The following is a 22,322-nucleotide window of genomic DNA, read 5'->3' on the forward strand; positions in this document are numbered from 1 at the left end:
TCCTGAGAGAGGTTTAAAGGGTCTCTTTCATTCCGTCGCCCGAAGGAGCTCCGGGCTCGAACAATGTGCCCCTGATGCTGGCGCAGGCTTCCTGGCAGCCGACCCCAACAATGGCTTCCTCAGCAGCCACGCGCACAGCTGGAGCACATGGGGTGCAGGACAGGAGCGCGACTGTCAACATGGGCCTGGGTGTCAGTGCATCGGGTTTACATTTTTATCACAGGAATCGCTAATTCAGGAAATTACATATGGCAATTAAACGGAAGGTGTTATTGGTATAGAGCCAGAGCTTAATTTGAGCCGGTGTTTGCAGCTGGGGCCTGCATCATACTTTGACACAGCAAGAGGGTGGAAAAAACACGAGGGAGGGAGAAGGGGGAAGAGAAAGAGGGAGAACAGTGATAAAGAGCGAAAACACGTGTAAACAAGCCCTTCGAGTGTAAAAGAGAAGGAAATATCTGTCTCCGGAGACTCTGATGGGTTTTGAAAGGCTGAAAGAGAGAGAGAGTGTGTGGAGTGTGTGTCACAGTGTGTATGTGTGATAGCGATGCGTATATGTTTGCGGTGCATTTGCACACGTGCTTGTGTCCATGTATGCACTCGCACGCATACACATACACAAGGGTATGTATTTATGTGTGTGAGTAACGGGGGGTTGCAAAAGACGGGGCAACACCAACTATTTCAGTTAGTCCAAGAAAGGGGTGTGTGGCGGCCTGAATGGGTGCCCCCTTTGGAGGCACAGCAGAAGCCAGCACTGCCAGAGATCAAAGTCACGGGCTTGCTGAACAGCAAGCAACAGCGCCGTCTGCCTCCCCGCCGCCCTCTCAGCGCCAGACGCCATTCACCAAAGGATCATGAAGTGTCACAGGCTGCGTCCCACCACCAACACCAGCAACATCACGGTCCACTTTCACTTTCGTCCGTTGTTAAAGCTTTATTGTCTTTATGGGACCATGTGTTTGAAACACATGGCCCCATAAAGATAAGAAAGCTTTCAGGCGGGGGAGTGGACCCTTTGAAGTAGTATGATGCCGAGGCTGTGGCCAGTGGGCTGAAGCGCTTCCCCAAACGGATTGCATGGCGGCACGATGCGCGTGATTGTGCGCTTGCTAGCCATGCAATCCGCTTTTGGCGCACATGCACTGTATCTCTACTTTCAATATCCTTGAAACATATATTTGCAGTAAATCGCCAAGATATAATTTCAGTACATTTTCCTTAAATACCCCAACCTCGCCTTAATTTTTTTTAAAAGGCACTATTTAAAATAGGAACTGCGCACTGAAACGCAAGCGGTGTATGGACCGGTTTGTAATGGTTTTCTAAAGATGTGCCTCTAAAATAATATTCTGCTTCATTGGCCGATGCAGTTAATTTGTTATTAAAGCTGCATCTTCCGGACGTGAGTTTTCTTTATCCTAGCTTTGATCTGTAAGCAGGGTCCCTACAATGATGTGTGGAGAGTCTGTGTTTAGCGTGCGAGGTGTGTAAAGTTCAAACATGTAACTGAATTTCTCCAAGTTAAGGCATGGATTGGAGCAAATTGGCACCAGTGCGAAGGGATTGCCTTCCTCTTTCCGAACTTGTTTAAAATGCACACACCCGGCTGTAAAAAAAACAAGCAGTAAAACGAAAAACGGTTTCATTTATTGTTAAAAGTAAATCTTCCAGCTAAGAAGCACAAATAAGGTTAAATTAAAATGATACGTGATAGCAAAAATTTAATTATGTTTAATATTTTAAAGCAAACACGTGGCTGCCAAGTTTAAAAGAGGTCATGTTTTTTTCTCGTTTTAATTTTTGTTGTATGTATTTGCGGTATACAAAAAAACAACCCAAAAAAACATTGCTAATGCGGATTCCCTCAGAAAATGAATGTTTTACAAATGAGTAAACTGGCCTACTAGCACTAGTGCTAAACAAAAGTGACTTTATTCTTGTGTAAAAATATCTGGAGATGAGATGGGTGGGAACTGAGAGGAAACGATGCGTTTCCGACTCAGGGGCCTGTCTGCTTGTGAAGTATGAGCCCTTCGGCTTCTGCGCACTCGTAGCTTGAGTTGCAGTGAAGGCTTAAAAAAGTCTGGCCTTGGAGTCGATAAGCAGAGCCTTTGTTTTAGCTCCTCGGACCCCTTAAACTCGCAGCGCAGTACCAAAGATTCTACAAAGGATGCTGCAAGGGGGATTATGGGTCGCTTGAGCTCTTCCTGAAAGGTAACCAAGCTTCCTAAATCCACCCCCACTGGCCGCGCATGACTAAGGGATCAGATAACGCTGCAACACAATAGAGCAGAGGGAAGGCGAGTAAGGGATCCTGCTGACACAGGACCACACAATGCTGGGGGGAGGGAAGGAATGTGAGGTTTGTATAACGAGCCGTACAAAGCACATGCCATCACATCAAAGCGGCCGCGAAATTGAAAGTGATCGTGATCAAAGCGGCCGTGCGGCCGCGAAAGTGAAAGTAAGCGCGGCGCGCGCGCCCGCGCACATGCACTGTAGCTTTAGGCCACGGCAGCACTTTGTAAAGCCCAGATATAAAATGTCTCTTCGAGCCTTTGGCTCGCGAGACCTAAAAACGAGCTGGAGGTCATCTGCGTAGTTATACACTGAGACCCCCAGATCGAGAAGAGAAGTAATAAGAGGATAGATGTAAAGATTAAAAAGAAGAGGAGAAAGAGAGGAGCCTTGGGGAACTCCACAGGAAACTGGACGAGCGGGAGTAGAGATTCCGGAGAGATGAACCGCTTGGGAGCGACCCGAAAGAAAGGACGCAAGCCAGGAGAATGCGGATCCTCGAATGCCCACTGCGCTGACACGGTCGAGAAGAATGGAATGGTCAACCATGTCAAACGCAGCGGACAGATCGAGGAGGACCAGAGCTTGAGGAAGAGAGGAGTCGGCTTTCGATTTCAACTCGTCAAGGACTGCGAGGACCACCGACTCCGTAGAGTGGCCCGAGCGAAAGCCTGCTTGATGGGAAGCCAAAAGATGGTTCTCCTCGATGTAAGAGGAGAGGCAAGAAATGACGTGGCTTTCCAGGATCTTGCCCAAAAAAGGAAGAAGAGAGATAGGCCTAAAGTTGGAGGGAAGAGAAGAATCTAAGCCAGATTTTTTAAGGATAGGCAGCACGATGGCAGATTTGAAAGATAAAGGGACTATGCCCTGGGAGAGAGAAGCATTAAGAAAAGAAAGAGGGGGGACAGGACAGTTAGAAAATAGAGCTCTCAAGATACGTGCCGGGGCGCAGTCGGCCGGAGAGCCAGACTTGATTTTTGTGAGCAGAGTAAGAAAAGAGTCGAGAGAAATAGAAGAAAAAGAGTCGAGAAAAGAGCGGGGTACAGGAAGAGGAGGAGAGGAAAAGGAAGAAGAAACAGAAGGGATATTGGATTTAATCTTAACGATCTTCTCGATGAAAAAGTCGTTTAGTGAAAAACAGAGAGCCTGGGAAGGAATGAGATTGGGATCGGCGCGATCAGAAATCGCCAAGTTGTTAACCAGAGAGAAAATCTCTTTGGATTTGTTGGCGGAGAGGGCAACTTGCTCAGAGAAATACTTGGTTTTGGCCGCAAGGACAGCTCTCTTATATTCATTGAGGAGAAGTTTGTATTTAGCCCGGAGAACCGGGCAGTAGTTACGTCTCCAATAGCGCTCAGAACGTCTAAGGTCCAATTTTAGAGCTTTAAGCTCTTTATTGAACCACTTGTGAGCATCATGAGGGCGAACGGCCTTCTTCAGGATCCCCCATAAGAAATGGGAAATTTGCGAAAGAACTGATGGAAGCAATACAATTGCCAAAGGAAATAGCAGTGGTCAAGTGTGCTGCTCACCAGTCAGGAAATTACTATGTAGCGGCTGGTAATCGATACGCTGCCTCTATCATAGTGCCCCAAGAGAGCTGAGGCACTAGAAACCTTCAACATGGAGGCCGAAGTACCACAGACTCTTCTTCCCCGTCTGTCCCGAGCCCTGCTTTCCTTATCGGGAGGTACTGTTGAGGAGGAGGCCACTGCGTGTGTCTTTTTAGCCGCTGCAATGATTACAGAGTCTAGAGGTGGATCGGCCCTAAGGAAAAGTGGGTCATCTTCTGAAGGTCTGTATTTCTTCAATATCCATGCTGGTGCGGTCTTGATAGTTGCTGGTGTGAGGAACAGGTCCATAACAGGCTGCAGAAGCCCAGGTACTAGAGGCAATAAAGGTCTGGCCTCTGATCTTAGGGGCAACATTTAAAAAATCACTGAGGAGGGAGTTTGAGGGGTAGGGATATCAATGTTTAGTTTTGTTGCCCCCCTGGCCAGTACATCTTGGAAGGAACTGACATCATCCACCGGAGAGACCCTTTCAAGCTGGACTGTCTGTTAGGGTTCAAAAGTCCCTTTTTGAAGATTGAGTCAAAGAAGATGAACGTGTAAGTGATCTGCGTCTTCTCCGATGCCCACGAGATGTAGACCTCCTTCTTGAGGAAGCTGTCTCTGCACAAGCGTGATCTTGACCCGTCGAGAAAATAGTTGGCAAGTGATCTACTGCCTGCACCATCCGAACCAGTGGTGACCTGTGTAGAGGACTAGAGTAGTCCTGTGGTTCTCGCACCTGCCCCATTGACGATTTCTGACAATGATGTAGTGGCAACATCCACCTAGGATAAAGATGCACAGAGGGTGATGTTTGTCTCCTTGACTCTTGTTGTGTTTGGGGCTCTGTCACCTGTGGACAGGAACGCTCATGAGATGCAGCTGAGCTGCTCGACGTTAATAGGATAACCTCCGGTGACCTCGAGGCTGACGAAGCCATGCGTCTTGGAGTCACTGCCTCTTGAATCACCAATGGCGATTGAACTCTTGACGTCGGGAGAGTTGTCACTGACAGAGAGAGGTGCTCCAGCTGAGTTTTATCCCTCGACGTTGATCTCAACGGCGAATGTCTTGACAAAGATCGTGCAGTCACCAACGGAGACCGATATCTCTATGTTGTGAGATGCGTCACCGACGTCGAATGTCTTTTGGAAGGTGTCCGACGACGAGAATTTGTCAGTGTGGATCTGGGTCTCGACGTCGACCGTCGCCGGGTTAACGAAGACGGAGTGGATCACCTCGACGTCGAACGTCTATATGACGATGTCAATGGAGTCCTGTGTCTCAAAGTTGATGGTTGAGCCAATGCCGACCGATTCCTTGACGTTGAACACCACAGAGTTGATGTCAACGGAGGAGGCTGATCCAATACCTGTGAGTGACGTCAATGACTCGACGTTGAACTTGTCATCTTCGATGTGGTCTTCGGCGTTGTGTGGTGCAGTTGACGGTGGAGGTCTCGACGACGGAGACACCAGTTTCTTTGCCGCTGGAGGCATATTCGACGCCTAGCCTGATGGGGAACAGATCAGGACCTTACTTTTTGATGTTGATATGGACCTCTTCTTTATCTGCCTCACTGGAAATCTTCCTCTCGAAGAAGATTTTTGCTTCTCAGAGAGGCCGTAGAGAGGAATTCTCTCTCTCCTTGAGAGTATGCCTAGACAGTTTTTTGCAGTGTTGGCAGGCCTCAGAGTGCGTGTCAGTTTTGGCCTTCTTCTTGCCACAGGAGGGACAAGGATTAAAAAGAGATGGCATGTTGTGACAGAAAAATTGCAAGTTTCTGTCAGAAAAATGGAAGTACCTCACTCTACAAGATGAAAGACGCAGAGTGAAAGGGAAAAACCACTAATAAAAGTTGAAAATGATTGACCAAAAGTCAAAAATAGACAGAGCTGAAAAATCCTGGCTCCTGACTGAAGGAGCTAGAAAGAACAACTGACCTAACTGTCACCCCTGAGGCATGATGGAAAGCTACGGGTCATGGCTGCCTTAAAGGTACTGATGGAGCAAGGACTCGTAGAAAAGAGACTTGCTCGGAAGCAATCCTCTCATTTAACTTCTAATATTGTATTAACCATGTATTGTGTAAATTAATACGCACCACATTGAATATAAAAGACAGAGAAGCTTGCCTATGTGTTTGCTAATATAAATAACTCAAGCAAAATTCTAAAATGGCTGCTAACGGGAAATCTTTATTGCGCATGCGTCCACTGTATCTGCGCAGTATGACGAGCTGTCGCTTGGCGGGAATTTCTTGCGCTTGCGCAGACGCTATTAAAATGGCAGCTTCAAAGCTCACATGCTTGGCATCTGCTTTGCCGAAACTAAACTAAGCTTGTTTACTAATGCTAATGCGGGGAAATCATGAATAAGTAAATGGGGTTAGAGTAGAGATAGGTGGTATACAGTGAAACCGATTATTCTTGAAATTAGTATTTTTCTTTCTGACTCTTTTATTAGTGTGCATTTGGGCCTCTTGTATGAGTCTAGAGTCCATTAACCACCTGACCTCCATGCATGCTTAGTGGGAATGAGCCAGAAGAAGTGACGATATACTTGAATGCAGTCCAAGGACACAAAAGAAACATGCCCTGGGAACAAGCATTGAAAACCTCTGGATGAATAGAAATACATTATAAAATATACACTTGTTTCTAATATGATGTGAATACGGGTGGGAATAAAGATTTGTGAATAAAATCTAAGGGGTGGGATCTTTGAACAATAGACTAATAGACTAAGATAAAAAATAAGTATGGTGTGATGATCCTCCCCTTGCCTGTCCAATCAGAGTTAGTACTTTTACAATACTGAAACATTAATGAGTGGTACATACTTTTTGAAAAGTATAATTGAGGTAGTTTTAGTTAGTTAGTCAGACGGAGGTTTGCTGAATGCTGCAGAGCTTGGGATGCTGTCAGAGATGCTGATGAAGAATTGAATGAAGAACCATTTACTTTAACGAATAAATTTAGAAGAAGATCGCGGAAGAATCTCGAGGAGGAAGAGAGTGTCAAAGAGGGGTGCTACGCAAGCGTCGGTGTTAGAGAGGTCATCTATCCTGTCCTGAAGCCTTTGTCGCCTGATCTTTCCCGGGGAACGCTTCCCAGCTCCTTGGCCAGGGGGCTGGTTTTCACACCATCCTAGGTAGTTATACATTCATGAATGTGCAAATGTTCTTTTCTCTCTATCCTCTCCTTTCTAAGCAAAGTCATTGTAGAGTATGACATATTTGTTTGATAGATTGATTAATTGAATCTTCCTTCCTATGAGTGACGGAGACTGCACTGTACTTTGAAAGTGGTTCACATGAACCTAATTTAGATAAAGACTTAAAATGTTCCCCGAGTCTGTGGTTATTTCATTGCAAAAAGAAATAATTCATGTTATTTCACCATCAACTAGTTCAACTAATGGTCCATTGACCAGAGGAAAGAACGTTTTGATCAGTGAAAGATTAGTTGAGAACAAGAGGTGACTAATCTTGAAATGGTAAAAATCATAAACTTTGACTCCAGCGGTTAGCACCAGGCTGTGTGAATGTGTGTTTATGGGCCCAGGTGAGTATATGGTATTGGAGTACCTGTTGCTGGTTTACCGCTGGATCAGTTTTCTGGTAGCAGAGCTATGGTTATTACTGACTAGTTTAGTGATAAGTATTGATTATTGATTTATGTTTAACAAAAAGAGTTAGCGTCTTGTTTTATGTTGTCTGGAAAATTCCCGGGAAATGAATAGCGGGTGGTGATAGAAGCCATACTGCAGTGAGGTTACTCGTCTGTTGGAATAGCACTGAGAAGCTACGCAGGGATGGCAGTGTTAAAGTAGGGATTATTTTGTATAAATGTTGAGTGTGAATGATAGCGAAAAGGGTTCGCTGGTGAAACTTTGGTCTTATATCACCTAGAAAGGGTAACACTGAAGGAGTAATAGGTTCTCTTGGGCTTGAATGAAGGGTAAACAGAGGTTTCACTCGCAGTAGAAGAGGAGAAATTTTGAGTCTCCAGAATAAGACGGAAATCTATCCTTTGCTTTAGTGGAACAGGTAGAGTGGCGAATGTTTTATGCTGTTACTAACAAAATTCAGTTAAAAGAAGAGTAAGGAAATACGTTTTCGTATTACCTTGTGAAGGGAGGGTCAGTCGCCGGAGTTGCACTGATGTCACAGAGAGCCACGCTGGGATAGGTTGAAACAGTATGCGTGTGACTGACACGAAATTGTAAAGGAGGGGTGAGTAGTAAGGCGCAGAACTGACGACATTGAAAAAGGCCGCACTGGCATTGGTCAGACCACGAGCGTGAGCCGCAATCTGAATGGGTGATTGGATGAAAGCTGTTTTTAGATTGGTTGGGGAAAATTTGTATGGTTGATTCTCATTAGTCTTTTGGTGTGAGTCGCCCTGACAGAAAAGCTTGAGGATTTTCAGATTATTGTTCTATGTATCGAGTGTCCAGAATGTATGGAGAAAAGAGAAAAATGTCATTTATATAGAAAACTAAGAATTTCTTTGAGAAAGATAAGGCTATTTTAACTAGAGAGGGAATTCCTATTCCACTGTCAAAAATGCCTGCTTCATTTATGATGATGGAGAGAGGATATCATACGTGTGTATGGATGGAGATTTGGATAGAGTACACGAAAGATGATGGTGTTTTAGCTTTTCCAGAACATGGTATGTTTAATGGGAGAATTCTTCAGAATTTAAGAATGCGGATGAATGATTTAGATCCGAGACCTAGGATGCCACAGCTTGAGGCATTAGAAGAATGGGAGACTGAATCATATGAACGAGAGAAAAACAGGAGTGGAAGATACATGGGTCATTTCCCTAGGTATTTGCATGAGTTACGTGAGGGTCACATGAATCAATGGAGAAAACCAATAGTATCGGAAGGTTTATATCCAGTGTTAATGGCTGAGGAACAGTCAGGGGGCAAGAGTAAGGAAAAAACAAAATTCATGAAAGTGACAGGTTATAGGGAATCAGAAGATGAATTTATGGAGGACATTTTAACTAAAAACCCTCCACCGTATCAGGAAGGACCCAGTAGAGTCACCCCGAGTGCACCAGTCCTGGGAACACCCTTGATTCCACAGATTTTACATGATCCATCAGTTAATAAGGTACTTTATGATAAAGAAAAGGAAGCGTTGAATAAAAACAGAGAGGAATTAATACAGAAAATAAGCCAACTACATTTAAACCCTGAAGCATTGACAATACCCGTAACTATAGGCCCAGTTGTTCCATTGTATGGAGACAAGAGAAATTGTCCAAAACCACAAGCTATAACAACTGCTTTGAATAATCCGAGAAAAGTAATTGTAATAACTGATGACCAAGCCAGTGAGTGTGATTCAGTAATTTCATTAATGGATCTGCCGATAAGGGAATCGGTAAATGAAACCCCGAAAAGAGTTACACCCGGTAGTTCAAAAGAAGGAAGGTCAATGACATCCTCAGGAGTAAGAAGTGCAACAGTGGTAACTCCAGAAGATCTGGAGAGACGGGCACAGGGAATAGAAAAACAAACTCACCCCCCAAGATCTTACATATTTACAAACTGAAAGGAGAATTGGAAGAGATGATAGCTGGAAATGTGGGAATAGATAGATTAAACACCTACAATGAGGAAGAGTTGTTGTTTATATGTAGGAGTATAACCAGAAATGTGAGATTGTTTCATGAGAAATTGACAGAGCTTGCTTCTGAGATGGGAATAGACATAAGGAGATCAAAAGTGTTACAGAAACCACATCGAGTGCAATTGACTGACAAAGATTTAGAAAATATGAATGTGTCTGGAAAAAAGTTACAAGTAAAGGAGTTGATGAATATCTTGCAAAAATGGGGAGACATTGACAAGTGGAGGACAAGGTGGACAAAGAAGACGGAGGAAGCACAGGCAAAAGAGGCGGCTACTGCATATATGTTAAAAGAGTCAGGGAAAGTAGAAAGATTGTGTCCCATGAGAGAGGTACCTGTTGGTGGATATGTTCATGTTCCATGGAGTCTACAAGATATTTTGTCATTTACAAATGTCTTCCCTAAACTGAGGGAGAAACCAGTTGAATGGTACAAACAGGTTGAAAGGTTTGTGAAAGGTTCGAAGGTTTTGTTGAAAGACTTGGATGGTCTGTTTGACATAGTGGTACCTGCTGATTTATGGACAGAATGTAAGATCACGGTTGATTGGCCAAGTGACGAGTATCCAAGAGACTCAAAAACAGGAGCACCCTCAGATGATGTGATGAAGAAATATCACCAAGTGATTACTTTCCTGAAAGGGAAGATTGGGTAAAAATAGATAGAACAACCCAGGAGCCGAATGAATCTGTTCATGCGTATTATGTACGACAGCTGCAAGTGTTTAAGCAGTATATTGGCTTTGAGAACATTGGAGATAAGGACATGGGTCATTTTGTGTATCGGTTTGTGTACGGTCTAAAACCAGAAATTAGTCAGATAATTCAACAGCATATGTTGTGTTGGCAGGGAAAGCCCATAGATGATATTCTAAAATACGCAAAGCATTGTGGGAACGATATTGAGGCAAGGCATAAAAAACTAAAAGAGAAAATGATGTGGGCACAAGTGAAATTGGTAGAACAACAGAAACTTAAATTAAATAGTCAGACTGATGGTCAGATGAAAGAACAGAATCAGAGAGATAATGTGGCGAGTGGTGGTAAATCAAGAGGACGCATGAGTAGAGAGGTTGCAAAGAAGAAGTTTCCATGTCATGGGTGCGGAAAGCTTGGACATTGGAAAAACGAGTGCAAAAATATTCAGAATAATAATGGCCCAAACCCAAATTTAAATCCACAGACGCAGAAAGAGGTGCTTATGAATCAGTCGCAGCAGTTAGTTAATCAGCAGTGTCAGGTGCCACCTGCCCTTATGTCAAATTTTGTGAACAAGCCACAGTGCAGTGCGGACGCTGGATTTCAGGGAAGTGGTAAGAAAAATTCTGTGATTTCACAATACCTTTTGTATAATAACTATGAAAGTGAGAATGAGCAATGATGGTGCCTGAGAGGGGAAGAAGAGGAGTGCATACTTGGTGCATCTTTACCGTTAGATCAGTCAGGTCCATTTATTGATGGGAAAGTGGAAGGCAATTATATCAACTTTCTATTGGATACTGGTGCTACCCGTTCTACTGTGTGAACAGCAGACATCCCAAACCTACCCCTCTCGGGAGAAGCAATCCAAGTAGTCGGAGTTTCAAATCAACAGATTAGAACCCCAATTACAGACCCTATGGAGGTGCATATTGGAAACTTTAGAGACAAGCACCGATTCTTAGTCTGTGATTCTAGTCCAGTGAATTTATTAGGAAGAGATCTGTTGTGCAAAATGAACTGCACAATTTATTGCACACCGAATGGTGTTGCTCTTCAAATCTCTGATGAAGATATTGTATATAAGATAATGCTTGCAAAACAGGGCACAGAGATAGATTAAATGTATTCTTTAATGAATAAAGATGACTTGCCAGAGCTGAAAACAACTGTGAACCCAATGGTATGGGATGTCACTGGAAATGAAATAGGGCTAATGGCAAATGTAGACCGGTTTACCCCAACACCCGACAATACAAATGAGTCCAGAAGTAAAACCAGGAGTAGCTTCAGAGACCGAATGATTAAACAGGGCATTTTAAAAGAGATAATGAGCAGTCCTTGTAATTCACCTATAATGGGTCTTAGTCTAGTGGAAATTACAGGATAGTACAGGATTTAAGAAAGATTAACAAAATTGTAATGCCTTGTTGTCCTGTAGTTCCAAATCCAGCAGTGATTCTGTATCAGATACCTCGGAATGCAGGATGGTTTACAGTAATTGATTTGTGCCAAGCCATTTTCTCCATTACTTTACATCCAGACAGTCAGTATCTTTTTTCTTTTAAATTTGAGGATCGTATCTTGGCATGCAACCGAGTTCCTCAAGGGTATACAGAAAGTCCTTCAATTTTTTATTGTATCTTGGCATGGAACCGAGTTCCTCAAGGGTATACAGAAAGTCGTTAAATTTTCAATCAGATTTTGAAAAAGTGCCTAGAGAAGTTAATTATGCCCAGAAATTTAGTCTTAGTGCAGTATATTGATGACTTACTTGTGGCATCGAAATCCAGAGAAGACTGTGTTACTGATTCAATTGCATTACTGAATCATTTGGCTGACGGAGGACACAAGGTGTCTCCAGAAAAATTGCAATTTTGCCAAACAGGAGTTAAATGCTTGGGTCACCAGATAGAAAGGGGAGTGGGGAAAGTGACCCCTGAGAAAATTAAAATAATCAAGCAGATGCAGTTACCGCAAACACAAAGCGAGATCAGAATGTTTCTTGGAGTGGTGGGATACTGTAGACAGTGGATTGTAGGTTTTTCCTTACTAGCAAAACCATTGATTCAGACGACATGGAAAAGAGTGAAAGATCCAAAAGTTTGGGATGATGAAAGTGTGGAAGCATTTGTAAAATTGCTAAATTGTCTATGTGAGGCCCCTGCTTTAGGTATGCCTGATTATTCGAAATAATTTGCACTGTTCTGTTGAGAGAGAGAGGGTTTTACGCTTTCACTCTTAACCCAGAGACATGAATTAAGCTGACGTCCAGTCGCATATTTCTCTGCTACTTTGGATCCTGTGGCTTCAGCATTACCCGGCTACTTAAAAGCAGTAGCTGCTACCTGTATGAGTCTGGAGCAAAGTGAGTAAATTGTGATGGGACATCCAGTAAAAGTCTATCTTCCACATTCAGTTGAGATACTGTTAACAAGAACTCGAACGCAGCATCTTACCCCTAATCGGATGACTAAATATGAAAGAATAACTCCGGGAGCATCAAACGTGACAGTGATTAGGTGCACAATGGTGAATCCAGCTACCTTATTGGCGGATAAACGTTGTGAAGAAGTGAAGGATGAAGTAGATCATGATTGCTTAGATGTGACTGAAATGTGCACTACGCCCCGCCCTGATATACAGGAAGAGCCTCAGAAAGAGCCCGACCATGAACTATTTGTCGACGGCTCTTGTTTAAGGCTTGAGGAAGGAGGACTGAGTGCAGCTTATGCTGTTTGCAAAATATCTGGGGTCATTGAAGCATCCTCTTAACCGGGAGTCAAGTCTGTACAAGTAGCCAAATTAGCTTTAATAAAAGCATGCAAAATTGGGAAAAATTGGAAAGTGACCATATTTACTGACAGCCAATATGGTTACGAGGTTGTGCATGACTTTGGCCAGCTTTGGATGCAGAGGGGATTTCTGACTTGAATGAATGAATGAATTAAAAAAGTATTTAATAAAGCGCACTGTGGCCACGTGGCTTCCTGGCGCTGAGAGTTCCGGCCAGCAATCACAGAAATAACCCAGAGAGATTAACAGGAGTAAGCCTGAGAAAACAAGAGGGTTTTCAGAGCTTTGTGGAAATGAGAGTAGATAGGGATAGCACGCAAGACTGTTCCAAAACCGGGGGGCCAGAACAGAGAATCGGGTGCCTCCCGTTCTGGACTTGCGAAACCGGGGAACATTGAGGAGGGCCAAGGAGGAAGAACGAAGAGGGCGGGCAGAACTATAAGAAGAAATGAGAGAGCAGATAAAGACCGGAGCGGAACGAGCAAGAGCCAGGAAAACCAAGCAACCCAGCTTAAAAAGGGATCGCTGATGAACAGGGAGCCAGTGGAGGGACTTAAGTACAGGGGAAATGTGATGAGTGCGAGGAAAATGAAGAATAAGACGGGCAGCCTGATTTTGAATTGCTTGTAGGCGACGTGTTTCATAGGCTGGTATGCCCACATACAGGCTGTTCCCGTAATCAAGACGGGAGGTAATCAGAGCCGAGATAATGATTTTAAGAGCTTCAAAAGAAAAAAAACGAGATATTTTTCGGATAAGCCGAAGAGAAAGAAAACAGGAAGAAACAACAGAACTAACTTGGGCGTGCATTGAAAGATCCTGACTAACCTTAATGCCTAAGGTCCTAACAGAAGAAACTGGTGTGGGAGAGGGTCCTAAGGCAGGGGGCCAAAAAGCAGAGGACCACGGACTGGATGAGCCACCCGTCAAGACCAACTCGGTCTTATCCGGGTTTAGCTTGAGATGATTTGCGCTCATCCACTCAGAAATTAAAACCAAAGTAGAACGGAACTTAGGAAAAGACATAGAAGAGGAGGAAAGATCAAAAACGAGCTGGAGGTCATCTGCGTAGTTATACACTGAGACCCCCAGATCGAGAAGAGAAGTAATAAGAGGATAGATGTAAAGATTAAAAAGAAGAGGAGAAAGAGAGGAGCCTTGGGGAACTCCACAGGAAACTGGACGAGCGGGAGTAGAGAATCCGGAGAGATGAACCGCTTGGGAGCGACCCGAAAGAAAGGACGCAAGCCAGGAGAATGCGGATCCTCGAATGCCCACTGCGCTGACACGGTCGAGAAGAATGGAATGGTCAACCATGTCAAACGCAGCGGACAGATCGAGGAGGACCAGAGCTTGAGGAAGAGAGGAGTCGGCTTTCGATTTCAACTCGTCAAGGACTGCGAGGACCACCGACTCCGTAGAGTGGCCCGAGCGAAAGCCTGCTTGATGGGAAGCCAAAAGATGGTTCTCCTCGATGTAAGAGGAGAGGCAAGAAATGACGTGGCTTTCCAGGATCTTGCCCAAAAAAGGAAGAAGAGAGATAGGCCTAAAGTTGGAGGGAAGAGAAGAATCTAAGCCAGATTTTTTAAGGATAGGCAGCACGATGGCAGATTTGAAAGATAAAGGGACTATGCCCTGGGAGAGAGAAGCATTAAGAAAAGAAAGAGGGGGGACAGGACAGTTAGAAAATAGAGCTCTCAAGATACGTGCCGGGGCGCAGTCGGCCGGAGAGCCAGACTTGATTTTTGTGAGCAGAGTAAGAAAAGAGTCGAGAGAAATAGAAGAAAAAGAGTCGAGAAAAGAGCGGGGTACAGGAAGAGGAGGAGAGGAAAAGGAAGAAGAAACAGAAGGGATATTGGATTTAATCTTAACGATCTTCTCGATGAAAAAGTCGTTTAGTGAAAAACAGAGAGCCTGGGAAGGAATGAGATTGGGATCGGCGCGATCAGAAATCGCCAAGTTGTTAACCAGAGAGAAAATCTCTTTGGATTTGTTGGCGGAGAGGGCAACTTGCTCAGAGAAATACTTGGTTTTGGCCGCAAGGACAGCTCTCTTATATTCATTGAGGAGAAGTTTGTATTTAGCCCGGAGAACCGGGCAGTAGTTACGTCTCCAATAGCGCTCAGAACGTCTAAGGTCCAATTTTAGAGCTTTAAGCTCTTTATTGAACCACTTGTGAGCATCATGAGGGCGAACGGCCTTCTTCAGGATCCCCCATAAGAAATGGGAAATTTGCGAAAGAACTGATGGAAGCAATACAATTGCCAAAGGAAATAGCAGTGGTCAAGTGTGCTGCTCACCAGTCAGGAAATTACTATGTAGCGGCTGGTAATCGATACGCTGACCAGGTTGCTCAATACTGTGCGTGAAATAATATGGCAATAATTAGCTGGAATCAGCTGCCAACTTATGCTATTCTCAGCTTTCGAAACATGGGATGAGGTGAGACAGTTGCTGGTTTACCGCTGGATCAGTACGGTGTCAGTTTTTGGGCCAGGTGTACAACCATTTTTTGCGGTCGCAGAGGGGAATTCTGCCCGTTTACGACCGCAAAATAGGTCTGACCATTATACTAACCCTATTTTGCGAGTTGCTAACCCATTAGCGACTCGCAAAATAGGGTTAGCGACTCGCTATTAGGAAGGGGCATACCAAGGGCATCCCTTCCTAATAGCCAGTGCAAATGCCATGTATGAGTGTTTTGTGACCGCATTTGAGGTCGCAAAAATCTCACAGTTCACCACCTACTTCAAGTAGATGGTAAACCATTTGTAAACAGGAAGGGGTCCCCAGGGGACTCCTTCCCCTTTGTGAATGGGTGCGCAATTTTTTTTTAAGAGCAGCCAGTGGTCACAGGGACCACTGCCAGCCCTTAAAAAATGAAAATAAAATGTTTAATTTTTCTCTTTTAAATGCTTCCAGTTTTCCTTTAAGGAAAACGGCTGCATTTAAAAAAAAACTGCTTTATTGAAAAAGCTGTCCAAGACATGGTGGTCTGCTGACCCCAGCAGGCCACCATCCCTGGTAGTGCTAGCCATTCTCAATGGGGTCGCAAATTGCTACAGCCTCATTAATAGTCATGAGGCATGCGATTTGCGACCCCATTGGGAATTGCAAACAGTGTCTGAGACACTGTTGTACATTGAATTTTGCAACTCGCAAATTGCGACTCGCAATTTGACACAATTTGCGAGTCACAAAATTCAATGGTCGTACATCTGGCCCTTTGTGTTTACAATTGCTTTCATTTTCTATGCTCTTGGTTTTCAATGCAGCCTATAGGCTAACAATACCTGCTGTTTTGCAGATTGAGCTTTTAATTCTACTCATTAAAGAGGATCCCCAGGAAGAGAAGATGAATCTGTTTTCTGAGAAGTACCTATATTTATAGTATTGTTGGCGAGTGGAAGTTGCAAGGTAGAGGGGTTGGTGATGTGTTTTGGAAAAGAGTGTATCGGGTGTGTGAGAGGGGATAAGCAACAGTTAAGAGTGTTCGTGTTAGATTTGATTGCTGGAAGAAGTAATATGTTTGGTAGAGTGGAGAATAACGGCTGTGTGGTTGTGTTTTTTTGGGAAAAAGAGGAGGAGGATGATAGTGGATTAAAATATGGAAGGCTGAGTATAGGTTCGGTGGTGACAGAAATGGGTCTGTTAGGAGTAAATAGAGGGTAGAGCTGGTGCTTTGTATGAGCAGGGAGTGTGTGTCTGCATGGGAAATAGTTATGTATGGTGTGGATTTGTGTTCTGTTGGTGTTCAGTTGATTGGTTAGTGGTATGGGATAGACTTATGTTTTGTGTGAGAGTGAAGGTGCCATTGTGTTATGGTTGGGGTAGAAGGGTGTATAGGTGTGGTTTGCAGGGTTTTGTAGTGGATGTTGAGACACTGAGATGTGTAGGGTTTGTTTGTAGTAAATTAGTAGAGTACATTTGCTGTGAGTGTGTTAATATGTTTGTGGATGTGGATGGGTTAAAGTGGGAGATGGTGAATGAAACAAAAGGCAGCATTTCTGGCCCTAGGCCCAACCAGGCCGAAACAGGCAACTACCCTTGTCCTCTCCCCCCTTAGCCTCAACACCTAGGCTGAGACGCCCTGCGCCTTAAGCTTAAATAGCCCTAGTAGTCAGATAACCCCTTCGGCCAATGGGAACCCTAGCTCTAATCCTAACTAATCACATCTCTAGCCCCAAGCCCTAGGACCAATAGGAGGCCAGGATCTTACAGCCAATCACAGCCCTAGTCCTAGCAGCCAATCAGAGACCAAACCCTGAGCCCTAGGTCCAAGAGAAACCTTAGTCAAAAACCTAAACCTATCCACCAATCAGAGCCCTAAGGCCTAAATCCAATAGAATCACAACCCCAGGGACCAATCTGAACCCCAGACCTATCAGCCAATCAGAAACCTAACCCTAAGTCCAACAGAAACACCAGCTATAGCAGCCAATCAGAACACAGTAACGTCCAATGGCAAACTTTTATAAGGAGCATGTGACCTCATGCACAGGTTGCTGGCAATGGTACAGTCAGCTGCTTCCGAAGAACAGAATCTCCTTGGATACAGACAGGCTCAATCCACACTTGGTGGTACACATTTGCGATTTTATAAATGTATGCATGAATATGTGCAGTTCAGTAGTCCTGGGTTGTAGATAGTGTCAAGCCACTGAGATAAGGCTAGCAGGCTTATTGGACCTCTGGAAAAAGTTACGTCAGATTCCTTACGTGTGATTTGTTTATAATGAAAAAGCAAGAAAGGCTTACTCATTTATTGTGAAAAGCATGTGTTAAAGGCAATACTGTTTAAAGGGTAGATTGTGATTACAATGTGCAGATGCCTGTAGGCAGGTATTTTGTTGTATGGAATCTCCCAGATTACTGTAATAGGCAAGGGTTTCGGTGTTTTGAACCACTCAAACCATGGGGCTAAGCAATTTTCATTATGGCAATCCTTCCTAGGCTCTATTAGTTGGGATTTTATATTGTTTTGACGAATGCATTTTATAGATATTTTCAATTTGATTGTGTTATACCTGATAGTTGCCAGTGGAAAGACCAACTTATATCTCCCAATATAGATGGGCTCAATCTCCCTTAGGGTACCATTTACGCACGGGTGCTTGGCATCTAGTTAAAAATATATTCTAACTAGAAGTCGAGCACCCGTGTGACCCGCTGGCTAACACGGAGAGCTATTAACGCCTTGAGGCAGTGGGATACATTATGAAAGTTTACCCTCGTCCTGAAAATACATAACGAGAAAGCTTTTCAGCTTCTACATTGATTTATGGTCCCCTATGGGAGATTGATCCGATCTATATTGGAGATATATGGTGGAGATATAAGTTGGTGGTTTCCTGATGTGAACTAGGTGATTTGATAGTGCTTCACCATATTATTAGTGGTTTATGGGGGGAGTCCTTTTGTAATCTCAACTATCTGAGTGTTCCACACCGGATTGTTTAGATAGTTATATTGTTAGGAGGAGAATATCTTGTTGTTCTGAAGAAGGTGGTTTTGTATTTTTTAACCCACCAAAACGCGTTGACACCGTGTGTGTTAGATTTGAGGAACATATGTTCACATTAGAAAAGAAATTGGTTTCTGTAATGTAGTAGATTTATTGATTCTTACAAATTAACCCGAATTACTGACAGATGTGATTGTCTTGTATGTTTTCTCTCCTTTACATGATTGTATTTATGGTGATATTTATGTAGATACATATTTTATGTCTTGTTTTTATTGATGCAATTTTAAATTTATGAAATGATTATAACAATTTCTGATATATTGAAGGAAAAAAGCTTTTATTAAATTTGGTGACATAAAGATTCGAATCATTGTGCAATATTCAACTCGTTCAAGCCTGGGGTTGAGAATGTGTGGTGATTGGATGCTTGTATATCTGTTTTATTGAACGTCAGTGGTTTCCAAAGGTTGTTATTTATGACTGGAAAGTCTTTTACAGAGTTCTGTCCCTTTGGATTGTAGGTCCCCTCTTTCTTCATTTGATCTAAATTTAATTTAACAACATTCTTTATAGACAGATTACTGAAAGGGCTAAGATGATCCTCCGGTCAGGTAGAATGTTGACCTCACACCATCCAGTAACATATCAGCCCTTTACTTACATGGCCAAATCTTCGACTAGTTTCTCCTTGCCTTCCTGCTACTGTTTGAGGTTATATGTGGGACACGTCGCAGATAGAGCTGTCAGCACCACTCATTTTGTTGAGAATATTGTCGCATACTGGAGTGTTGTGGCAAAGGCACAACACTCCAGTATGGCATCCTCAACTTTAAGCACACGTCACCCTTACTCTAAATTTGGAGTAATCAATGAGTAACAATCCTGTTTAAAATGTGTCATTACATTTCTCCTGCAATGGGTTTAGCACTCCAAACTTTAAGTGAGGACCTGAGAATAAAAGGAGCACAGCAGAACGAAAATGGATATCATCTGAGAATCTGTCTTCAAAGAATTTGCAAAACTAAGTGTGCAGATCTATGCAAAGTTTCAGCTGAACAATGTGTGTACAGCAGAAATAAACTACTTGAGTGAACCTTACCAGAATAGACTCGTCAGGTGTACACCCTGCATTGCTGTAATGTAAGATGTCCACAGCCATGATGCGCCCATCGTTCATGAATCCCACCTGGAGAAAAAGGTGTCAAGGATGTGTTGATTACTAATAAATGTTCACTATAAAGCACAGCTGAATAAAGTACATTACAGATAAACATAACTCATTTCTGGCAAAAAATTGTTTTTCTTGGCCAATGACGGTTTTCCTGAGTCCACTCAACCTTTTTCAGTTTTATTATCTGGAAAGATAATATTTTATATACCAGTCAGTATCTGTTTCTGCATAGTAGGTACTTGTCAATACCACTTGTACAACGTAAATATCTTTTTAATAAAGTTAGAGTATGCTCCTTTGATGAATCAACCAGATGTATCCAATGGATGTATAGAGGTTGCACATATTTCCCCTTTGGTTACTACAGATCCATTTTATTGAACAACATTCATTGCTTTAATCGTCAAAATATAATTTTATTTCATATTGGAAATGCACGCATTGTATTTTTGCTGGGAAGTGGAATGTGTCCTTCTTTGGTTCTGAACCTCTCTTAATGTGGTGTTTAGCCAATTTTCTATCTGACCAGACTTTGCTATGTTTAAGGTTGGTGTAAATTCTAGAAGTGTAACTGTAAATTTCTTATGCGTATGCATAGTCTGAAAAGCTGAGTGGATGCCACAGCAGGTAAGTGCATTTTTTTAAAATAAATAAATTAGGGAGGGTGGAGGGGCCAGCCAGGGCCGGCTTTAGGGCGGTGCGACCGGTGCCATCGCACCGGGAGCTGGCTTCCTGGGGGCGCCTGTTTGCAACTTTATCATGCTTTTAAAGCACCTGCTGCCACATTCCTTTCCTCCTGCAATTACGGGGCCTCACAAAAATGTCAAGATAACTCCCATGATTAATGTTCTTTCTGGCCAGAGATCAGAGTTTTGTGTAGTTGAGGTTTTTGACTTATGTGAAGGTAGCACAGACGGTTAATATGCCTACTGCAAAGAACATATACCAAGTAGTTTACAGAGTGCATTTAATGTAAATAGATCAGCAGATTACCGCTTTTAAAAGAGCCATCCTTTTGTTACTTGCAATTTATAACTTAAAGTCCTAATATAGAATAGTGAGGTATTAACTTTCATCATAGAACTGCATACACTCTGCAAAGTATAGAACATTGATTAATGTGGCAAAAAGGGTTAATTTGGGTAGAAATGGATTCTTATTATTAAAGAAAACTCCCAACAATGCTGTTTCTTTTTCGACTCTGAGTTTGTGCTTCTCCACACCAAGCACTCCTAAACTATACTGCCTACCGGTATGGATGACATGTGACTCCCACACTTTTAGGGCCAGCTGTATCAACGCATTTTGCGATCGCAAAAGGGCCGATTCGCAGAATCGGCCTGTTTGAAATATCCAAAAAGCGTTTAGCAATGTATCAAGCTTTAAGAATTCACAAAATATGGGGAATCGCAATTATTTGTAATTTTCTAAGTTGCGAATGCAGTTAGGGAATCGCAATTTACGATTCCCTAAATGGTAGTCTTGTAGCCATCGCAAATTGCGATATTGCTTTAAGGAACTGCAAATTACCACCAACTTCAAGTTGGTGGTAATTTGCGATTTCCTAGAAAAATCGCACTAGAAAAATTCAAAGTGCCATGTGGCGCACATACATGCCCTTAAGGCATGTATGTGCGCCACATGTGCACACATGCACATTTCAGGGGTGCAACAGGGTGTCCTTTTGGAACCCTTGCACCTTTGAAATTGCATGTGTAATTTGCGAGTACCTATTGGGTACTCGCAAATTGCGCATGCAATTACCATTAAATTAATGGGAAGCCATTCCTTATTTGCAACTCGCAATTTGCGAGTCGCAAATAAGGAATGCGTAGGAATCGCTATTTTAAATGCGAAACCTATATACATTGCATTTTGCGAGTCCTTAATAGCGAATCGGTAAAATTCGCTATTAAGGACTCGCAAAATGCAATGTTGATACATCTGGCCATTAGTCTTTGGCTTATGTAACATTTCCTATACACTGATTTACACACGTATGATTGATTGTCTGTGTAATGTGTGTGTGATGCAAAGTGCTCTGACATACTTTACTGGTATGAGTAGCGCTATATAACAAATTCAATGCATCTGAGAGAGAGTGGTTATGGAGATCTGGTCACTGTTAAAGGGTGCTAGTGAGAGAATCTGTGCTGGAGGTGGCCATTGGGGGCGCCAACTAACATTGTTGTACTGGGCGCCACCAGCGCTAAAGCCGGTCCTGGGGCCAGCTAACTCCGCTGTTTTGCCTGAGCGCCGGGTTCTCCACGGAGCGCGGAATAGGCAAAACTCCGTAAACTCTACTGGCCGAGAGGAGTTCTCAGCCCGGGGTTACTTTTTAGAAAAGAAAAATATCCATTACGGTTACAAAAACAGAAGCAACAGTCATATTAGATTTTGGCTTCGTCTCAGTACAAAATTAGCAAAACTGGTGTTTTGATATTTATAATAAATGTATAGCTTTTACTGTGTTTTGGCAAACAAATGCATTGGGTTACAAATAACATCAGATGAAACGGATGTCTTTTTGAGAGTATTAGTCTATTGCTATGCTATACAGAGTAGGAGGTACTAAAGTATACAAAAAAGTGATGGATGGAATGCTTGAATTACTCTCAGTCACTGATAATTACTCAGCTGCATACCAGTCCATTTTTCTTTTTGCAATTTTGCACACCGTGC

The 22,322-nt window shown here is 43.0% G+C and overlaps 1 protein-coding gene across 2 annotated transcripts in view; it reads right to left on the reverse strand.

Annotated features, from left to right (window-relative positions):
* Positions 1-22,322, reverse strand: part of AOX1 (aldehyde oxidase 1) — a 542,538-nt gene that overhangs the window by 216,376 nt on the left and 303,840 nt on the right. For both annotated transcript variants that reach the window (XM_085649034.1, XM_085649035.1), the window contains exon 24: positions 19,569-19,655. In XM_085649034.1, the coding sequence (XP_085505160.1) occupies positions 19,569-19,655 (87 nt within the window). The remainder of the gene's footprint in view (positions 1-19,568; positions 19,656-22,322) is intronic.

Source organism: Triturus cristatus, chromosome 3_2 (assembly GCF_964204655.1).
Source record: "Triturus cristatus chromosome 3_2, aTriCri1.1, whole genome shotgun sequence".
Classification (NCBI taxonomy): Eukaryota; Metazoa; Chordata; class Amphibia; order Caudata; family Salamandridae; genus Triturus; species Triturus cristatus.